General features: G+C 42.0%; 1 protein-coding gene across 2 annotated transcripts in view; it reads left to right on the top strand.

The window, feature by feature from the left end:
- ASTN2 (astrotactin 2) overlaps window positions 1–21,710 on the top strand; it is a 912,698-nt gene that overhangs the window by 404,846 nt on the left and 486,142 nt on the right. For both annotated transcript variants that reach the window (XM_029202991.1, XM_029202990.1), the window contains exon 7: window positions 17,305–17,472. In XM_029202991.1, the coding sequence (XP_029058824.1) occupies window positions 17,305–17,472 (168 nt within the window). The remainder of the gene's footprint in view (window positions 1–17,304; window positions 17,473–21,710) is intronic.

Below are 21,710 nucleotides of genomic sequence, written 5' to 3'. Positions count from 1 at the left end.
GAGACGGGTGGACTGAGCTCTGATTTGGAATCATCAGCTCCTTAGCTGTGCAGTTTAAAACATGTACCTTTGACATCCTTCAGCTTCAATTCCCTTGTCTGTAAAATGGGGGTAAAATTAACATTTGCCCTCCAGAGTTATTTCTAGGATCAATTAGATTAACAGCAGCAGCGATAATAAAAACTTCCATTTGATAAGTAAGGTACACAGAGTCACATATGATATTCCTTCAAATGCTCCAAGGTAAATATTATTCATCCTCTTTTAGATGAGGAAGCTGAGGAAAGGAATATTAAGCAGATCCCAAGGTCATTCAAATAAAAAATGGTAAGGACACTTTTTGAATCCAGTTTTGCCAATTCCAAGGTCTGTGCTTTTCCCACTGAATTCAGAAGAGAAGAGAATAGACGGTATGAGATCTAGAGAGAAAGGAACACACACACATGCACATACATGCACGCACGCACGCAATGACAGACACGCAAAAGCAGGCAGGTGCCTGGACCTAATTTGGTCGGTTGGCATTGAACCCACGGTGTGGCAATGAAACAGATCTGGGAGGAATTGCTAATATGGTTATTCTTAGTGCTCACAGTTGTGAGTCGTCCTTGCCAAACAGGCCCTGACGTTTGTGCAGATTGCTTGGGAAAGGCAAAAAGAAGCGTATTTCATAGAAAAGGGTGGACCAGAAGAAGGGGATGGGGCAAGGAACGTAGTTAAACTGCTGGATCTGGAAAATCACAGGGCACGTTCATGCATTTGTTAATTCAGCCAGCCAGTCATGTCCTAGCCACAAATTTTGTATTTTCATTACAAATTTATTGAACCTAATAGGTGCCAGGCATTTCTCCAGGGCCTCTACAATGTTACCTCACTCCTGCGACATATTTCTTTTAAAATTTTTATTGGAGTATAATTGCTTTACAATGTTGTGTTAGTTTCTGCTCAACAAAGTGGATCAGTTATAAATATATATATATATATATATATATATCTCCACTCTTTTTAAGATTCTTCTCCCATATAGGTCATTACAGAGTACTGAGTAGAGTTCCTGCAACATATCTTAAAATAGTATCCCTTGTTCCTGCCCTAGCCAGCTTGCCCCGGGAAATGGTGAAAATCAGAGATGCTGCTGAGATAAGCCATGAATCCACACAGGGAAAATGACCATTCTTGGGTAGACAGGGTAAAGGTTTTCTTCTTCTAAATGAAGCTATTGTCTGACTGTTTCCCAGGCAGGGCCTCCATGTTGCACAGCTCCAGGAGCAACATCTAAATAGGGTAGAGTTATTCACAGAATTATCTGTGTTTGTGTATGTACATATACGCAAGCATATATACATAGGCACACTCAATTGTCCAATTATATTGTATATATGAAATATACAATAATATACCATATATGATATATATGGTATATGTGGTATATATGGATAGACATGTGATTATGCATAGCATGATTTTTTTTTTTGCTATGTAAATTTTGTCCCCGGAATAGTACAACTCAGAGGCCCTAGCCAGGCGCAGTCCTGTTCTTAGGCAATTCAAGTGTTTCTCATTTAATGGTCATAGAACCTCTGTGAAATAACTATTCCCTTTGTACAGATGTGGAAACTGAGGAGGGTTGCCAAGATTAAGTGATTTGTTCCAGGGTCACACAGTTACTCAGTGGCTGGGCTAGGATTTAATCCATGCTTGTTTGACTCCAAAATCCAGACCTCTAACCCCCATTCACGTTCATGTCTTATGTGAGCAACTGACAGAGAGGGAAGTTTTTCAATATTAGTCAGACCTAAAGGATCTTTGCGTTTTGGGAGCAACTGTCCACGTTCATTCAAGAAGCACACTGATCTTATCGGATCAAAAAGAAATCCAACATTGAGATTGGGTTTGATGCATAAATTCCCAATGAGTTAATGAAGAAATTTTTTTAAAAGAAAGGAAGAAAAGATAAACGAATTATTAAATTAAAAGCAAATAGCTGCTTTTAATCTTTAACCACAATTCTTCTTTAAAATTTTAAGTAACAAAGAAAAACGGGAAGCACTTTATGACTTCGTTCTTTTCCCCTGCTGCCTAGCTTGATACCAAATTGTTATATCTCTGGGGAGAAAAATAATTTTTTGAAATTTCAACACTTTAAACCTCTTTTGTTCAGACTCAAACACCCCTAACTCAACCTTGAAGCAAGAGCAAGGATACATAAAGCCTTGTGGAATTCTGTGGCAATCTGTTTTAGCTAGACTTTGATCACATTTTGAGGTGGGGAAGATAGAAAGCATAGAAACACAATTGCCTGGAGCAAATATGGGTCTGGCACTACAGGGAAACCTCTGTTTGGGGAGAGGGAGCAAGTGCTTTGAAACAGCTTTATTTGGAAATAACTCTTTTGCTAACCTAGAACACCAGTGGCCTGTCTATAGCCATGCTTCCTTTTCTGGGACATCTAGTGATGGATTCTTCCATGTTTCTTCTATGACATGGACCCCACAAGGGTATTAGCATTTCATCTTCCCATCGAAGGATCTCTAGCCTCATGACAACTTACTTTCATGGAATCTATTCTTTGTTTATTTTTTATTTTATTGAAGTGTAGTTCATTTACAATGTTGTGTTACTTTCAAGTGTACAGCAAAGTGATTCAGATACATATATATATATCAGAATATATGTATGTATATATATATATATATATATTCTTTTTCAGATTCTTTTCCATTAAAAGTTATTACAAGATACTGAGTATGGTTCCCTGTGCTCTACAGTAGGCCCTTGTTTTTGCCTATTTTATACGTAGTAGTGTGTATATGTTAACCCTAAAATGCGAATTTAGCTCTCTTCCCCCCCCCCACTATCCCCTTGGTGCCCATAAGTTTGTTTTCTATGTCTGTTGAGTCTGTTTCTATTTTGTAAATAAGCTCATTTGAATCATTTTTTTTAAGATCCCACATATAAGTGATATCATATGATATTTCTCTGACTTACTTCACTTAATATGGTAATCTCTAGGTCCGTCCATGTTGCTGCAAATGGCATTATTTCATTCTTTTTTTATAGACGTTCCTTAAAAAAACTAAAAATAGGGTTACCATATGACTCTGCAATCTCATTCCTGTGCATATATCCAGAGAAAACTCTAATTCAGAAAGACACACGCACCCCAATGTTCATAGCAGCACTATTTACAATAGCCAGGACATGGAAGGAACCTAAATGTCCATGGACAGATGAATGGATAAAGAAGATGTGGTGTATGTATACAAAATACTACTCATCAATGGAATTTATTCTTCATTGTCAGTGTGAAATCCTAGAACAAACACTGAGCTAGAAGTCACAGCACTCAGGTTCTGGTCCAAACTCAACACTTTCCAGCTCTGTTGCCTTGGGAAATTCAGTTCACCTCTTTGACCGTCACCTCCATCACGTTGCTAAGAGGCTGGGAGTCGTAAAATCTAGGTTTTAGTTATGGACATTTCACTAATCCCAGTGGGATCTGGGGCACATCTCTCTCCTTCCTTAGCCCTCAGTTTCTTTATTTCTAAAGGAAGAGGGTCTCCCTGGAGCATCCATTCTCAGTGAGGACAGTAATACTTCCAAAGGGATGAAACTGATTCTTGGGAAGTACAGGGAGGGGGGCACAAAAAATCTTAACTCCTTTTATGTACAACAAAAGCACAGTACATAAACAGATATACAGGATATCTGTGGTATTAAAAGTTTATGGGTGGGGGAGTGATTAGGGGAAAAAAGGTCTAAAAAGGTTGTTTCGTGTGTGGTGATAAAAAAAATTAAAAGTTGAGAGGGACTTCCCTGGCGGTCCAGTGGTTAAGACTCCACGCTCCCAATGCAGTGGGTACAGGCTCGGGTTTGACCCCTGGTCAGGGAACTAAGATCCCACAAGCTGCGCGGCATGGCCATACACAGAAAAAAAAACTGAGAAACTCTAGAGGAACTGAGAGTTTTCTAACACTTTAGAATTAAACCTGTTAACTTAGCGTCAGACAGTTCTGATCTATTGTATGATTGTTCCAAGAAAATTCTGATCTTAACCAAGTTTCTATCTTCCTTAGACCTTAAAAAACAGTATTTTCGGGCTTCTCTGGTGGCGCAGTGGTTGAGAGTCCGCCTGCCGATGCAGGGGACCTGGGTTCACGCCCCGGTCTGGGAAGGTCCCACATGCCGCGGAGCGGCTGGGCCCGTGAGCCATGGCCGCTGAGCCTGCGCGTCCGGAGCCTGTGCTCCACAGCGGGAGAGGCCACAGCAGTGAGAGGCCTGCGTACAGCAAAAAAAAAAAAAAAAACCCAAAAAACAAAAAAAACCCCAGTATTTTCATGTAAAATAAACAAAAGGAAAGAGGTAACCCTCTTTCAGTTAGCCACTGGACTATCGTAGCGTTTTCTTGGTGTCTTTCTTCTCCTTTGTCATATGTATCTCATTCACATACTGTAGCAAGATTACATATTCATTGCAGCCAAGCCGCCATTCCCTCTGCCCATCCAGTGGTGTTGGGAGTACTTGGAACCAGGTCAGGCAGCAGACTGGGCACCTGTGGAATGAATGAAAATAGCTTAGTTCAGACGAGGGTTTTTATCCTGGGCTCTACTAACCCCCAAGGGGGTCCATGGATAGAACTCTAGTTCAGTTACTGGTTTCCTTTGTAATACTATGCATTATGTTTTATACATTTCAAAACTTTATTCTGAGAAGTGATCCACAGGGACCAATGACACAAAATAAAGGTTAATAAATGGAGCAAATGCCAGGCTTAAGAGATAGTTGCTGTCAAAAAAGAGGTAATATATCAGTTTGCTAGGGCTGCCATAACAAAGTACCGCAGACTATGCGGCTTAAACGACAGACATTTATTTCCTCACAGTTCTGGAGGCTGGAAGTCTGAGATCAAGGTGTTGGCAGGGTTTCTTTTGAGGACCCCTCTCCTTGGCTTGTCGATGGCTGTCTTATGGCTGTCTTCTCTTGGTCTTCACACGGTCTTCCCTCTGTGTGTGCTTGTATCCTAATCGCTTCTTCATGGAAGGACACCAGCCATATTGGACCCACCCTGATGACTTCATTTAACCGTAATTACCTCTTGAAAGATCCTTTCAACAAGTACAGTCATATTCTGAGGTACTGGACATTAGGATATCAACAAATGAATTTTGGGGTGAACACAAGTCAGCCCATAACAGATAGAGAGAGTACAGAGAAATAGGTTGAAGTTGATCCAAGGAAAAGAGAAAGAAATGGAAGAAGGGAAGAGAGCTGGAAGGAGAAAGTCAGATTAAGGCATCGAGTGGCAGATTCCTCTCTCAGATGCCTGTAAGAGAATCACCCCTCAACCCTGCGACCCTAGAGAGCTGTTGCTCTCTCCCAGAGGCTGAGCACCTCCAGCTACCCACACTGGCTCTGCTTACTCTCCCAAACCCTCAAACTGTTGTTTTTAACCTCACTTTTGCAGAGTTTGATCACTCCTTAAACAGTGTTTAGTCAATGGCTGGTGGTAGAATGTATTCATTCTACATTGTGTGGGGCTCTGTGGATTGGGTGGTTGGGGGAAGAGGTAGGAGTGGGTGCGTTCTTCAGGGGTCTATTGGGCTGAAGGTAGATGCGCTCCTTATTCCTGCTTCATTACACTTTGTTTTTCCTCCTGTGTCCCGGAAAGACGTTTCTCCCAGGTCCAAGTCAGATGGGATCCTCATGGGGAAACATGATGTAACAGAAAGAAGGAAGCCTGTAATTATTTTGCACCCAAAGAAAGAGGGAACAGGAGAGAGAGAATACGTTGAGCTAAAAAAATTCCCTGAGCTTCCTATGTGAAGACCATCTTTCAGCCATACAATCCTTCCCTCCTCTGCTCCCCATTCACCACTGTGACCAGAGCCTTCTTTTGAAATTTTCTATCCATGGTTTTCAGAGGCCTGTGTCATGATTTGAGGTGCAATGAAAGAGATTTGCGCAGCTGTCTGGCTCTCCAGGCGGTTTTGTCTGATGCTACCTCCTTCCGTGGTATTTTTAGTTCTCATCTGTAGCTCTCAGTGTCTTTGGGGGCTGATGTGCCTCTGGCTTTTCCGACTCCACTACGGAGTGTCCTGAGCTCCCCAGCTCACCCCGATCTATGCCACACAGTTAAAGAAGCAGGCTTATAATCAATGTAATTGAAGATCAGAATTAATGAGTACCTCCGTGCCCAGGCGGTCCCCTGAGCAGCGCCGCACTTCAGATGCAAAATAAGGAAACGATTGGGCTGAACTGAAAATCCATTTGTCTAATTAGATGATGTATATTCCCACAGCCAGTGAGAGAAAAATATGTATATATTTTAAAATAAGGAAACATGACATTTTGAAGTTGAGATTTTGGCAAAGATTCATTTCGGAGTCATTGCACTCTGAGGAAGTTGACTTGAGCACAAAAGAAGACTCTCAGAGCACCCAGAAAAAGGGAATGCATTTGATCCAAAGTCAAGAAGATAAAGCAGGGGTCCGCTGGAAAACTAGAGATATATGAGACACATGGAATAAGGCATTTGTATTCCTTTCCTCTGTAAATATTTATTCTCGAAGTACTGGTAGAATTTACCCAGGGAGAACTGCTCGCTACTCTTTGGCTTATAACACTTTCTCCCTTCCCCCACCCTCATTCAACACACACATGCACACATACACAACACACACACACATGTTCTGAAACTCCACTGTACCCTAAGCACTTTGGTGATAGCACAGTTATATAAGGCATGGTCTTTGCCTTCAAGAAATACACAGTCTAGATGGGAGAGTAAGAGAAAGAGGATTAAAAACACTCATGCTTTGCCTTAGATTTGTCACTTTGAACTTCCTTCCTTCCTGGACTACAAGTTTTCAGTGGACAGACACCATATTTTGCTCATCCAGAGCATAGGAACAGGGCATGGCACATAGTAGGTGCTTTATTTGTTAAATGAACAAATGTATGAATGAATGGATGAATCTATAACAGGGCATACATAGCTGTTAGTTGAGTGGAATACCTTGTACGTATTAGAGAGATTAAGAGGCATATGAGCCAGGTCTGAAGCCGAGGCTTAAGGGGCAAATTCCGCCTCAGCTTTTGCCTAGTTTGTTGTTCTTTTTTGCATTCTTCAAGATCTAGCTTAAAGACCGACTCTAATGATTCCTCTCCAATCCCCCTTTTTCCTTCCCCTTATTTCCACTTAATTCCCATCCCTTTCAGGCAGTTCTTACAACACTCTAGGATGTATTATATCTACCTGTGCATATGTTTGATCTCCCTCGTTGTTCTACAAATTTCTTGATGGAGTCAGTCTGTTTTTCAATCTTTATGTCTATTTCTTACTCAAGGAGCAGTTTAATAACTGTTGGCTAAATGAACACATAGATTGAGCCTTGATTAGATTTTGCAGGTACTTCCTTTCACTCCCTGATGTGGCAACTCCCTGCCACACACCTTTGCCCCTTCACACTGAGTCCCTCTGGCATCTCTAATCATCCACATCACAAGCCCATGGGGTGAACAAGAGCTCAGGAGCCACGATAGCAAACTTCAAGTTTTGTTTTGGAACTACGGAGACACTGAAGGGCTAGTCTTGTGTTCTGGCTCCCACAGGCTGAAAAAAACTAAACTTTGGGATCAATGAGGAAGCATTTCTACTTCCCAATTCCATCATAAAGTAAGCTGAACTTTCCTCTAGTCAAGCATGGAATTTTTTTTTAGATATCTTTATTGGAGTACAATTGCTTTGCAATGGTGTGTTAGTTTCTGCTTTATAACGAAGTGAATCAGTTATACATATACATATGTTTCCATATCTCTTCCCTCTTGCGTCTCCCTCCCTCCCACCCTCCCTATCCCACCCCTCTAGGTGGTCACCAAGCACCGAGCTGATCTCCCTGTGCTATGCGGCTGCTTCCCACTAGCTATCTATTTTACGTTTGGTAGTGTATATATGTCCATGCCACTCTCTCGCTTTGTCACAGCTTACCCTTCCCCCTCCCCATATCCTCAAGTCCATTCTCTAGTAGGTCTGTGTCTTTTTTCCCGTCTTACCCCTAGGTTCTTCATGACCTTTTTTTTTTTTTTTCCTTAGATTCCATATATATGTGTTAGCATACGATATTTGTTTTTCTCTTTCTGACTTACTTCACTCTGTATGACAGACTCTAGGTCCATCCACCTCACTACAAATAACTCAATTTTGTTTCTTTTTATGGTTGAGTAATATTCCATTGTATATATGTACCACATCTTCTTTATCCATTCATCCGATGATGGACACTTAGGTTGCTTCCATGTCCTGGCTATTGTAAATAGAGCTGCATTGAACATTTTGGTACATGACTCTTTTTGAATTATGGTTTTCTCAGAGTATATGCCCAGTAGTGGGATTGCTGGGTCGTATGGTAGTTCTATTTGTAGTTTTTTAAGGAACCTCCATACTGTTTTCCATAGTGGCTGTATCAATTTACATTCCCACCAGCAGTGCAAGAGGGTTCCCTTTTCTCCACACCCTCTCCAGCATTTCTTGTTTCTAGATTTTTTGATAATGGCCATTCTGACTGGTGTGAGGTGATACCTCATTGTAGTTTTGATTTGCATTTCTCTAATGATTAGTGATGTTGAGCATTCTTTCATGTGTTTGTTGGCGGTCTGTATAGCTTCTTTGAAGAAATGTCTATTTAGGTCTTCTGCCCATTTTTGGATTGGGTTGTTTGTTGTTTTGTTATTGAGCTGCATGAGCTTCTTGTAAATTTTGGAGATTAATCCTTTGTCAATTGCTTCATTTGCAAATATTTTCTCCCATTCTGAGGGTTGTCTTTTCGTCTTGTTTATGGTTTCCTTTGCTGTGCAAAAGCTTTTAAGTTTCATTAGGTCCCATTTGTTTATTTTTGTTCTTATTTCCATTTCTGTAAGAGGTGGGTCAAAAAGGATCTTGCTGTGATTTATGTCATAGAGTGTTCTGCCTATGTTTTCCTCTAAGAGTTTGATAGTTTCTGGCCTTACATTTATATCTTTAATCCATTTTGAGCTTATTTTTGTGTATGGTGTTAGGGAGTGTTCTAATCTCATACTTTTACATGTACCTGTCCAGTTTTCCCAGCACCACTTATTGAAGAGGCTGTCTTTTCTCCACTGTATATTCTTGCCTCCTGTATCAAAGATAAGGGAACCATATATGCGTGGGTTATTCTCTGGGCTTTCTATCCTGTTCCATTGATCTATACTTCTGTTTTTGTGCCAGTACCATACTGTCTTGATTACTGTAGCTTTCTAGTATAGTCTGAAGTCAGGGAGCCTGATTCCTCCAGCTCCATTTTTCTTTCTTAAGATTGCGTTGGCTATTCAGGGTCCTTTGTGTTTCCATACAGATTGTGACATTTTTTGTTCTAGTTCTGTGAAAAATGCCAGTGGTAGTTTGATAGGGATTGCGTTGAATCTGTAGATTGCTTTGGGTAGTAGAGTCATTTTCACAATGTTGATTCTTTAAATTGGAGAATGTGGTATATCTCTCCATCTATTTGTATCATCTTTAATTTCTTTCATCAGTGTCTTATAATTTTCTGCATACAGGTCTTTTGTCTCCTTAGGTAGATTTATTCCTAGATATTTTATTCTTTTTGTTGCAGTGGTAAATGGGAGTGTTTTCTTAATTTCATTTTCAGATTTTTCATCATTAGTGTATAGGAATGCCAGAGATTTCTGTGCATTAATTTTGTATCCTGCTACTTTACCAAATTCATTGATTAGCTTTAGTAGTTTTCTGGTAGCATCTTTAGGATTCTCTATGTATAGTATCATGTCATCTGCAAACAGTGACAGCTTTACTTCTTCTTTTCCGATTTGGATTCCTTTTATTTCTTTTTCTTCCTTGATTGCTGTGGCTAGAACTTCCAAAACTATGTTGAATAATAGTGGTGATAGTGGGCAACCTTGTCTTTTTCCTGATCTTAGTGGAAATGCTTTCAATTTTTCACCATTGAGGACGATGTTGGCTGTGGATTTGTCATATATGGCCTTTATTATGTTGAGGAAAGTTCCCTCTATGCCTACTTTCTGCAGGGTTTTTATCATAAATGGTTGTTGAATTTTGTCAAAAGCTTTCTCTGCATCTATTGAGATGTTCATATGTTTTTTCTCCTTCAGTTTGTTAAAATGCTGTATCACGTTGATTGATTTGCCTATATTGAAGAATCCTGGCATTCCTGGAATAAACCCCACTTGATCATGGTGTATGATCCTTTTAATGTGCCGTTGGATTCTGTTTGCTAGTATTTTGTTGAGGATTTTTGCATCTATGTTCATCAGTGATATTGGCCTGTAGTTTTCTTTCTTTGTGACATCTTTGTCTGGTTTTGGTATCAGGGTGATGGTGGCCTCGTAGAATGAGTTTGGGAGTGTTCCTCCCTCTGCTATATTTTGGAAGAGTTTAAGAAGGATAGGTGTTAGCTCTTCTCTAAATGTTTGATAGAATTCGCCTGTGAAGCCATCTGGTCCTGGGCTTTTGTTTGTTGGAAAATTTTTAATCACAGTCTCAATTTCAGTGCTTGTGATTGTTCTGTTCATATTTTCTATTTCTTCCTGGTTCAGTCTTGGCATGTTGTGCATTTCTAAGAATTTGTCCATTTCTTCCAGGTTGTCCATTTTATTGGCATAGAGTTGCTTGTAGTAATCTCTCATGATCTTTTGTATTTCTGCAGTGTCAGTTGTTACTTCTTTTTCATTTCTAATTCTATTGATTTGAGTCTTCTCCCTTTTTTTCTTGATGAGGGTGGCTAATGGTTTATCAATTTTGTTTATCTTCTCAAAGAACCAGTTTTTAGTTTTATTGATCTTTGCAATTGCTTCTTTCATTTCTTTTTCATTTATTTCTAATCTGATCTTTATGATTTCTTTCCTTCTGCTAACTTTGGGTTTTTTTTGTTCTTCTTTCTCTAATCGCATTAGGTGCAAGGTTAGGTTGTTTATTTGAGATATTTCCAGTTTCTTAAGGTAGGATTGTATTGCTATAGACTTCCCTCTTAGAACTGCTTTTGCTGCATTCCATAGGTTTTGGGTCGTCTTGTCTCCATTGTCATTTGTTTCTAGGTATTTTTTTATTTCCTCTTTGATTTCCTCAGTGATCACTTCGTTATTAAGTAGTGTATTGTTTAGCCTCCATGTGTTTGTATTTTTTACAGAGTTTTTCCTGTAATTGATATCTAGTCTCATAGCGTTGTGGTTGGATAAGATACTTGATACAATTTCAATTTTCTTAAATTTACCAAGGCTTGATTTGTGACCCAGGATATGGTCTATCCTGGAGAATGGTCCATGAGCACTTGAGAAAAATGTGTATTCTGTTGTTTTTGGATGGAATGTCCTATAAATATCATTTAAGTCCCTCTTGTTTAATGTATCATTTAAAGGTTGTGTTTCCTTATTTATTTTCATTTTGGATGATCTGTCCATTGGTGAAAGTGGGGTTTTAAAGTCCCCTACTATGAATGTGTTACTGTCGATTTCCCCTTTTATGGCTGTTAGTATTTGCCTTAGGTATTGATGTGCTCCTATATTGGGTGCATAAATATTTACAGTTGTTATATCTTCTTCTTGGATCGATCCCTTGATCATTATGTAGTGTCCTTCTTTTTCTCTTGTAATAGTCTTTATTTTAAAGTCTGTTTTGTCTGATATGAGAATTGCTACTCCAGCTTTCTTTTGATTTCAATTTGCATGGAATATCTTTTTCCATCCCCTCACTTTCAGTCTGTATGTGTCCCCAGGCCTGAAGGGGGTCTCTTGTAGACAGCATGTATATGGGTCTTGTTTTTGTATCCATTCAGCCAATCTGTGTCTTTTGGTGGGAGCATTGAATCCATTTACATTTAAGGTAGTTACTGATATGTATGTTCCTATTCCCATTTTCTTAATTGTTTTGTGTTTGTTATTGTAGGTCTCTTCCTTCTCTTGTGTTTCTTGCCTAGAGAAGTTCCTTTAGCATTTGTTGTAAAGCTGGTTTGGTGGTGCTGAACTCTCTCAGCTTTTGCTTGTCTGTAAAGGTTTTAATTTCTCCATCAAATCTGAATGAGATCCTTGCTGGGTAATCTTGGTTGTAGGTTTTTCTCCTTCATCACTTTAAATATGTCCTGCCACTCCCTTCTGGCTTGCAGAGTTTCTGCTGAAAGATCAGCTGTTAACCTTATGGGGATTCCCTTGTGTGTTATTTGTTGTTTTTCCCTTGCTGCTTTTAATATGTTTTCTTTGTATTTAATTTTTGACAGTTTGATTAATATGTGTCTTGGCGTGTTTCTCCTTGGATTTATCCTGTATGGGGCTCTCTGTGCTTCCTGGACTTGATGAACTATTTCCTTTCCCATATTAGGGAAGTTTTCAACTATAATCTCTTCAAATTTTTTCTCAGTCCCTTCTTTTTCTCTTCTTCTTCTGGGACCCCTATAATTCTAATGTTGGTGTGTTTAATGTTGTCCCAGAGGTCTCTGAGACTGTCCTCCATTCTTTTCATTCTTTTTTCTTTTTTCTGCTCTGCAGTAGTTATTTCCACTATTTTATCTTCCAGGTCACTTATCTGTTCTTCTGCCTCAGTTATTCTGCTATTGATCCCATCTAGAGTATTTTTAATTTCATTTATTGTGTTGTTCATCGTTGCTTGCTTCCTCTTTAGTTCTTCTAGGTCCTTGTTAAATGTTTCTTGCATTTTCTCTATTCTATTTCCAAGATTTTGGATCTTCTTTACTATCATTATTCTGAATTCTTTTTCATGTAGACTGCCTATTTCCTCTTCATTTGTTAGGTCTCGTGGGTTTTTATCTTGCTCCTTCATCTGCTGTGTGTTTTTCTGTCTTCTCATTTTGCTTATCTTTCTGTGTTTGGGGTCTTCTTTTCACAGGCTGCAGGTTCATAGTTTCCGTTGTTTTTGGTGTCTGTTCCCAGTGGCTAAAGTTGGTTCAGTGGGTTGTGTAGGCTTCCTGGTGGAGGGGACTAGTGCCTGTGCTCTGGTGGATGAGGCTGGATCTTGTCTTCCTGGTGGGCAGGAGCACAACTGGTGGTGTGTTTTGGGGTGTCTGTGGACTTATTATGATTTTAGGCAGCCTCTCTGCTAATGGGTGGGGTTGTGTTCCTGTCTTGCTAGTTGTTTGGCATAGGGTGTCCAGCACTGTAGCTTGCTGGTCATTGAGTGAAGCTGGGTGCTGGTGTTGAGATGGAGGTCTCTGGGAGATTTTTGCCGTTTGATATTACATGCAGCTGGGAGGTCTCTTGTGGACCAGTGTCCTGAAGTTGGCTCTCCCACCTCAGAGGCATAGCACTGACTCCTGGCTGCAGCACCAAGAGCCTTTCATCCGCATGGCATGTCTGTTGTGAAGCAGTTGTACCTTTATTCTTATGACAATGCAAAAGACTTATTAAAGAGTTCCTGCCCTTTGACACTTATAATAACATCACCTCTGGGAGTTGATCCTTACTGTATGGAGCTTGTTGGCTCCAAAACGTCGATTTGTTGCCCCAACTGTCAAGCTCTGGGGAAGCCAGTGCCACTTTGGGGAATTTTGAAGGGAAAGATCCTCAGGACAAGCTGTCCCGGCAGCTGCTAGGGCCTTACCCCCAAATTCCCCAACCAGGGCTGGCTAGCCACAAGTAGCAAGGCTCCTGGCTGGCTGCGCCAAAATGTGTTAAGAGTCTAAGCTCATGCTGCTCACCACACTACAGGCCAATAAATCAAGAAATGAGTTGCTGGGGCGAGGACTAGTAACTTAAATCCAGCACACCAAGAAGATGGTGGCCTCACGTCCCACAGAACCATCTTGCCTGAGTTAAAATTCAGGCTCCTTTTTTCAAGCATGGTTTTGATTTCATTGTCTCATCAAGCAGACAGTCACCAAGCTCCTAACATGTGCAAAGCCTTTTTACTGAGAGCTGGATTGCAACGGAGTAATGAACGAATCCTTCCCTGCAGGAGATCACAACCTATTAGAGAAAGCAAAAGCCCTTCAGCACTATAGGAACACACTGAAGGGGGATGCACAGACTCCCAGAGAAGGAGTAGAAAGACCAAGGAAGGCAACTCTGCCTGATACCCAACCAAAGCTCCAGTTCTCAAGGCAGTCTGGGGTAATGGGCAGGTCTGAGCTTTGAATGCTGAGAAACCTGGGTTCAGTTTCCCCTTTGGCCACTTACTAGTTGTGCAAGTTTGGCTAAGTCAACATCTCTCTGAACTTCACGTTGTCCTTCTGTAAAAGCAGGGACATACCTATGCTGCAAGGCTCTTGTAAGGATTAAGTGAACATTATTCATCCCAGGATCTGGACCAGAGAGTGAGTTCAAAGGATGGTAACTTCCTTGTGTCATTAAACCAACAGTATACCTAGGCGTAGTATCTTTTTAAGGAAGCTGAGGATAACCTGCTCTCGAGTGAGTCACTTCCAATGAGAATCATATTTCTCATGTTTGAAAATATCTGTTAACCAGGATTGCATTCAGAGCTTCCAAGCTCATAAGAAATCCAAGTAGTAATGAAAATAGCTCCAGCAAGTTGAGATTCCCCCATGTGCCAGGGACTTCACGTACTATAGTGGATGTTGTAATGCTGCTTCCAAATCTCTCATTAGAACAGGGGCACTCATTCCCCCAGCCGCCTGGAATGTTGACGGTTGACCACTCTCTCTCAGTCTTCCTTGGAGAAATGCCCTCCATTAAAAGGGACCACTTCATCCAAGTTTATGTCCCTTCCCCAGGGATGTGTTACGGCCTATGACTGGCTCTTTGGGGATACGAAGACCTGACACCCTTATCTTGATTTGGAACAACTCAGAAGGACCATCTTAGTTCCAGGGCTTCCCGTGGGATCAGCTGAGGGCTTTGCTACAACGGCATGGCGATCTACCTTCTCCCTCTGCCCAACCCCTCTTTGCTCATGCCCTCACAAGAGAACACCCCAAAAAACCTCCTGCATGCCAGTCTCTGCCATTAAGAGTGATTTCTGGTGAACCTGACCTAAGACAAATGCATTGTCTCATTAAATCCTTATCTTTTTTTAACCCTGTGAAGGGGAAATCACAGCTTTCATAGGATATAACTGAGGATTTGTTTTCTTGTCCAAGTTTACAGAGCTGGTGGGTAGCGGAGTGAAGATCTGAATACATATCTTGCTGACTCTATTCTCTTTATCCCTGTGCTGTGTAGCTTTCCTAAAGTAGTGGGATTAGCCAAACTCAGCCCTGGGACATAATTCAATATCCATCCCTCAGTCTTTAGTGAGAATAAATACAAGAATTATCCACTTAAACAGCATGACTGTGCTTTTTAAAAGAAAAATCTGTAGTTGATACTGACGTTCAGTGCCTTGCACAAGGACCCATGTGACATGTTTCTGCTCGGGCTTAGTTCCAGAGGGGAAAATATGGCTTTGGAGATCGATTTGCATATCTCCCCTTGCCAGAAATTTAAAACATGGAATCCAACAGACTTCTTCTTTTTTTGCTTTAGCTGCCAAGGATTTTAAGGCCAACTTCAAATGTGGTCATTTCCTTTTCTCCCAGCCAGATGCTATCTACTCCCAATGCTTTTCACATAGAGTCCTCTTTCATCCTCACCAAAACCATATTGTCCACTGCGCTTTTATTTAGGAACTCATTCTATATGATGATATAAATCATAACATGTGTATGACTTAGAGAAGATAACATTGCCTGCCATGCCCATATCCTTTCCAGGGAATCTTAGATCCTCAGGGCAGCCAGGTAGGGTTTGATGTGGCCCTGCCTCTCTGACCATTGCCCATTGGACCACAGCTGGGTACCAGAGGCAAGACGAACCCGACCATTGGTTAGCCAGCAGGGTCTGATGGGACCTGACAAAGAGGTTGCTGCCAAACCCACAGGATGTCTATTAATTGAGTCCCTCTTTGGAAAATTTTAATTGCCTACATGGAAAGATTTTGTTGCTTGATAGTGAGGTAGAGAGAAGCAGATGTAGGGAGAGAAGCCAAGTCATGCTAATTTTGAAACAATTTAAGATCTCCTTCTGCTGAGGTCTCTAGATCTGCCATAAATCTAGAACCACTCTCCAAGTCCAGCTTTGAGGAACCTGGTCCTATTTGAACTCTTTTTTCCCCCATTTCCCTCCGTGAAATTCTACCTTCACTATATTGCTACATATATACACTCAGCACTTACACCCAATATGCAGCCACCCTGAATGGGCTTCTGCTCCTTGACCCCAAAGAATATATGTAATATATGTATGTGTATATATGTATGTAACCCATATATGGCTGTGTAAGTGTGTATGTGTGTGTGTGGAGGGGAGGTCTTTTGTTTGGCCTACACAAGCTTTCAAGAACAAATTTAAACCATCATTTCCAAATTGGTTGATTACAATAAAAATGTAAATTTTCAGCCTCTCCTGATGAAAACCTGAAGTCCTTGCACCACTTACCTTTAGACCCATTTGGCAAGAGCTGGCTAGAGCTGAGTTGCACCTGCTTCATTTTGATAGAGCCTGTAGTACCCAGTTCACCCCAAACTCCATCTTTCCTTATTATATCCCAACATTAAGGCATCTTCCATTGCATAAGTGCTGCTTTTCTTTTAGAGGTGCTACAGATTTCTTTGAATCCTTCTCTCTCTCTCTCTCTTTCTTTCTCTATCTCTCATACAATAAAACAAAACAAAACGCAACCAAGGCCAGGGGGCCAGCATGCTATTTCCCTTATACTCAGCCAGTGATTCCGAGGGATATAATCTGCCTCCCACTGCGGGGTATTAGTGAGTGACCCCTGTTCCAAGGGGGATGCCTGGGTGACAGAAACAAAAGCTTTTTTTATATTTTAAATTTGAATGTTTAATCATTCTTTACTAGGACAAATGAGACACTGGCTAAACACTTTTTCTACATTGATTTATTTCATTTTCACAACAGTGAGGTGGGTTCCGTTCCTATTCCTATTTACAGATGATGTAGCCAAGGCCCAGAGGCATTGAGTGACTTGTCTAAAGTCCATGGCTGGTAAAGGTGGATCCAGGATTTGAACCCAAGTCTCTCTCAGTCCTAAGGGCCTGACCCTTAAGCGCTAGGCTGAACTGCCTCTCATGTCTGACTTGTCTGTCTCCATTGGCTGCTGACACCATGACTGGCTCATTGTAAGTGCTCTGTGAATGTGTGTAGCTAAGCGAGAACAGAGGACCTGGGGTCGCGGGGCGGATGGCTTGTATGCACCTGTCTCTGTTCCTGCCCTGCAGCATCAGTGGCAAGACACCTGTACCCTAAAATCGTGGAGAAAGTAGCTCTCTCTCTGTTTCCCCACAGGGAGCAGCTTTGTGGTGAGTGAAGGGAGCTACCTGGACATCTCCGACTGGTTAAACCCGGCCAAGCTGTCCCTGTATTACCAGATCAATGCCACCTCCCCATGGGTGAGGGACCTCTGCGGACAGAGGACCACGGATGCCTGTGAGCAGCTCTGCGACCCAGAAACCGGTGAGCCATGAGCAGGGCTGGGGTTGGAGGGAGGGAGGGTGTCGGCTGGAAGAGGGTCTGCACTCCTTCTGCCTGAAGAATCATGGCTTCTGAGTGATTGACAAGGGGCTTTATGTAAAGGTCCATCAATCCCACTGGTGGTTAAACTATGTCCTGCCATTGCCAGACAACAAAGCAAATTCTTATAAAACCACAGCATCTCAGAAAGGACCACAGAGAACATCTAGTCCAATTTCAGCAAACCAGTGTCTGAGTGTCACCAGACATCCCTGAGCTTAGATCCTATCTATCAATACCTTTTACTAGCTGGGTATTCTTTATCATTTTTTTTCATCTTTATTGAAATATAATTGACATATAACATTGTATAAGTTTAAGGTGTACAATGTGATGATTTAATACACATATAAATGATTACAGCAATAAGGTTCATTAACACTTCCACCACCTTACTTTTTTTGTGTATGTGGTGATAGCATTTAAGATCTACTCTCTTAGGAGTTTTCCACATGTAATACCATATGGTTAACTGTTCACCATTCTGTACATTAGATCCCCAGAACTTTTTCACCTTAAATGGGGAGATGTTGGCTGTAGGGTACAAACTAGCTGGGCATTCCTTAGCAAGATACTTTCTCTCTCTGAGTACTAGAGAAGGAAAGTAGCATCTAACTCACAAGCCTGTTGTTAGGATTAAATGAGATAATGTATGGAAATCTCCTAGCATACTCATTTATTCATTCATTTGGCACATATTTATTGAGTAGCCGGGCACTCTTCTAGGCATTGGTGACATAGCAGTGAACAAAAAAGGCAAAATCTCTGTCCTAATTAAGTTCATATTATACAGAGACATTATATTTGCACTGCCTGAGAAGATAGCCACTAGCCACCTGTGGCTGTTTAAATTTAAGTTAATTAAAATTAAATAAAAGTAAACATTTCCTCAGCCACGTTAGCCACATTTCAAGTGCTCCATAGCTAATGTGTCCAGTGGCTACCTCTTGGAGGACTCGGGGCATTACCATCATTGCAGAAAGTTCTGTGGGACAGTGCTGCAATAGACAAACAGGTAGATGTGGATATACTGTGTCAGGGGATGATAAATGCTGGGGGGGAGAGCACGAAGCATAAGGGATGCTGAGCTGGGAGTAGGGCTGGAGTTGTTATTACAGAAAGAGTGGTCAGGGAAGGCTTCTCCAAGGTGGTAACATTTTAGCCGGCACTTTAAGATGGAGACGGTGGAAGCCATGCTAACATCTGGGGGGAAAACATTCTAGGCCGAGGGAATAGCAAGGGACAGCCTCTGCAGCAGGAGCACAGGAAGATCCCATTGATTCAGCACTAGCAGGAAGACCAGTATGGTTGGAGGGGAGAGAGAGAGAAGTTAGGATGCAAACTTGAAAAGAAGCTTGGGAAGGGGGTGGTGGTGGGGGTGGTTGCAAGGCCTTATATAGGAAAAGGACTTTGGATGTTACTCTGAGTGAGATGAGAAGTCATTGGAGGATTCTGAGCAAAGGAGCAACATGATCTGACCTACATTTTAACAGGACCACTCTGACTGCTGTGTGACAAATCAACTTAGAGGGCGTTCAAGGGCACTGTTTTCCCAGTGTAGACAGGAGTTGGTAGTGGCTGGGAACACAGGGATTAGGGGAGAAGATGGTGACAAATGATCAAATTCTGGATATATTTAGAGTGTAGACTTGACAGAACTTGTTATTGGATATGGAAGATGAGAAATAAAGGGGAGTCAAAGATGATTCCAAATCGTTCACTCTGAACAGTGACATGACGGACTTATCATTTGTTGAGTCAGAAGCTGCTGTAGGCGGGTCAGGGCTGAGGTGAAGGGGATGGAGACTGCCATTTTGGGTGTTAGTTCAAGATGACTCGTAAACATCAGGTAGCGATGAGAAATAGGCATTTGAATCCAAAAGTCTTATTCAAAGAAGAGGTCTTAGCTGGAGATAGAAATTTGTGAGTCAACAACATACGGATACTATTAACCCAAAGGACACCATCTTATCTACAGTTATTGCTTAGTAAGTGGACAGCATCTTACTCATAGTTGCTGCCCAATAGTTACTAATGTCCACAAACAGGGAAATAGGAGTTAGAGAGGAGAAAAGCTTACCAAGATCACAAAGCAAGTTAGAAATGAAGCTGGCATTAGAACCCCAGTTCCCCTTCTCCCCGTCCTGTGCTCTTCCCCACGACTCATACTGGTATATTTTTCTCTGCAATTTCACCTGCCTCTCCATTGACAAGATTCTGGCCATCTTGCCTGAAAATCTCACTGTACTGATGCCGTGAGGAAGGCTCTGTAGAGCTGAGGAGACTCAGTGGCCCAGGTCAAGAGTTTGCTTTCTCTACCCAAATTCTCTTCCGCTTCTCCATGGGGCAAGCAATTCGGGAATAAGGAGAGGGATTCTCCAGGCTAACCCCTGTGTCTCTGCAGAATCAGGCAGGGACTAGGCTTTCTAACCATCATTCCCTCCTTATCCTTTAGTTGGGAGCCTATATTCAGACACATTTTTCCAGCCTTTACATAGGCCTACTGGGGAAGCTATTCAGAAAATGTGATGCAACTCTAGTGTACCATTGGACCAGACAGCTGAATCTTCTTTCTCTTAATTAAAACATTTAGACTTTAAGGCACTGACACCCTAAGCAGTATCCCCTTACCCCCAACACACACACACACACACACACGCGCGCGCGCGCGCGCGCGCGTGCATGTGCACGCACTCAGCCCCTTAGAGTTGAAGATGTTGCTAGAATCCACTGGGTTGACCTTCTCAACTTTATCACTGATGATACTGATACCCAGAGAAGAAAGGTAAAAGGAACAAAGTCACACACACAGGTGGCAGAGCCAGGATTCAAACCTAGGATGCTGTGCTCCTAACCAGTGCTTCTCAAGCCCTCAGTAGGTCTACAGTGAGGCCTGAGATTCTACTTCCCTAAACGGCTGTCAGCTCTTGCTGATACTTCTGACCCAGGTACTACCCTTGGTGCAGCAAGGCTCTAAACTCTTCTTCCCAAATAGTCCTCTCATGTTCTAAACAAACAGCGAGAGGCCCAGTCGCCATATTTGTTAATTCATTATTTATCTAGACAAAATCATGCTTACTTTTATCACTTTATCTCCTGCCTCTATTTGTCACATACCGTGGGCTCTAGGTCCACTGATACCGCACTTCCCTGAAGGCACCATGCCTTTTCATGCCTGCGTCCCTCTCACGGGCTGTTTTCCTCCCCCCTGAAATGTCTTTCTCCTCCTTTTACTTGGAGACCAGGGGCTCTTTTTTTTGTTGTTGTTGTTGTTTTGTTTTTTATTGTTTGTTTGTTTTTGCGGTACACAGCCCTCTCATTGTTGTGGCCTCTCCCGTTGCGGAGCACAGGCTCCGGACACGCAGGCTCAGCAGCCATGGCTCACGGGCCCAGCCGCTCCACGGCATGTGGGATCCTCCCGGACCGGGGCACGAACCCGTGTCCCCTGCATCGGCAGGCGGACTCTCAACCACCGCGCCACCAGGGAAGCCCCAGGGGCTCTTTTGATTTCCATTTCATGAAGTCCAAACATCCTTCCTCTCAGAGGCATTCATGACTCGCCACCCCCAGCCCTGACCAAATTCAGGGGTCCTCCTCTCTGCTCTCATAGCCTCCGTGCCTCCCTGTGTTATAGTCCTTGCCCCTGGGCGGTCATTGTTCTTTCCTCGTCTGGATCTACCACCAGACTGTAAGCTTTGCTAGGGGCTGGCGAGGGGGATTCAAAGCATGTGTTTTGCTCATCTGTGTATCTTTAAAACTTATCATTATACTGACATATAATTCATTCACAAAAAAAAAAAAAAATGAAAGGGGGAAGGAGGGAGGAAGGAAGGAAATTTCCCTTCCCATGCTCCTTGAAAAATTTGTATTCACCAATTTTCGGCTTCTTCCTCCATACCCACTTACATATAAACTCAGATTAAATATTTTCCAGCACTAGAGAAATTGGGTCACCAAGAGCTGTCCAGTAGCCACACCAGCTAGAGAGTCTTACCCTCCCATTCAGCTACATACATTCCCAAGAACATTCCCCTTTGCATTCTCCTCTCTGCTCACATTCACAATCCTCCCACCCCCCAAACACCCTATGCAGAGTTTTACCTTCTGACTAGAGTTCAGGCTCTTCCCTCTACCTGAAATTTCTTCTATCCTTTAATTATCTACTTTTCAAAATTCTATTT

Source organism: Monodon monoceros, unplaced genomic scaffold (assembly GCF_005190385.1).
Source record: "Monodon monoceros isolate NGI ecotype Baffin Bay Population unplaced genomic scaffold, NGI_Narwhal_1 Super_Scaffold_5, whole genome shotgun sequence".
In the NCBI taxonomy this organism is placed as follows: Eukaryota; Metazoa; Chordata; class Mammalia; order Artiodactyla; family Monodontidae; genus Monodon; species Monodon monoceros.
Note: the sequence above shows the minus strand (reverse complement) of the source record. Positions and strands in the feature narration are given on the sequence as shown.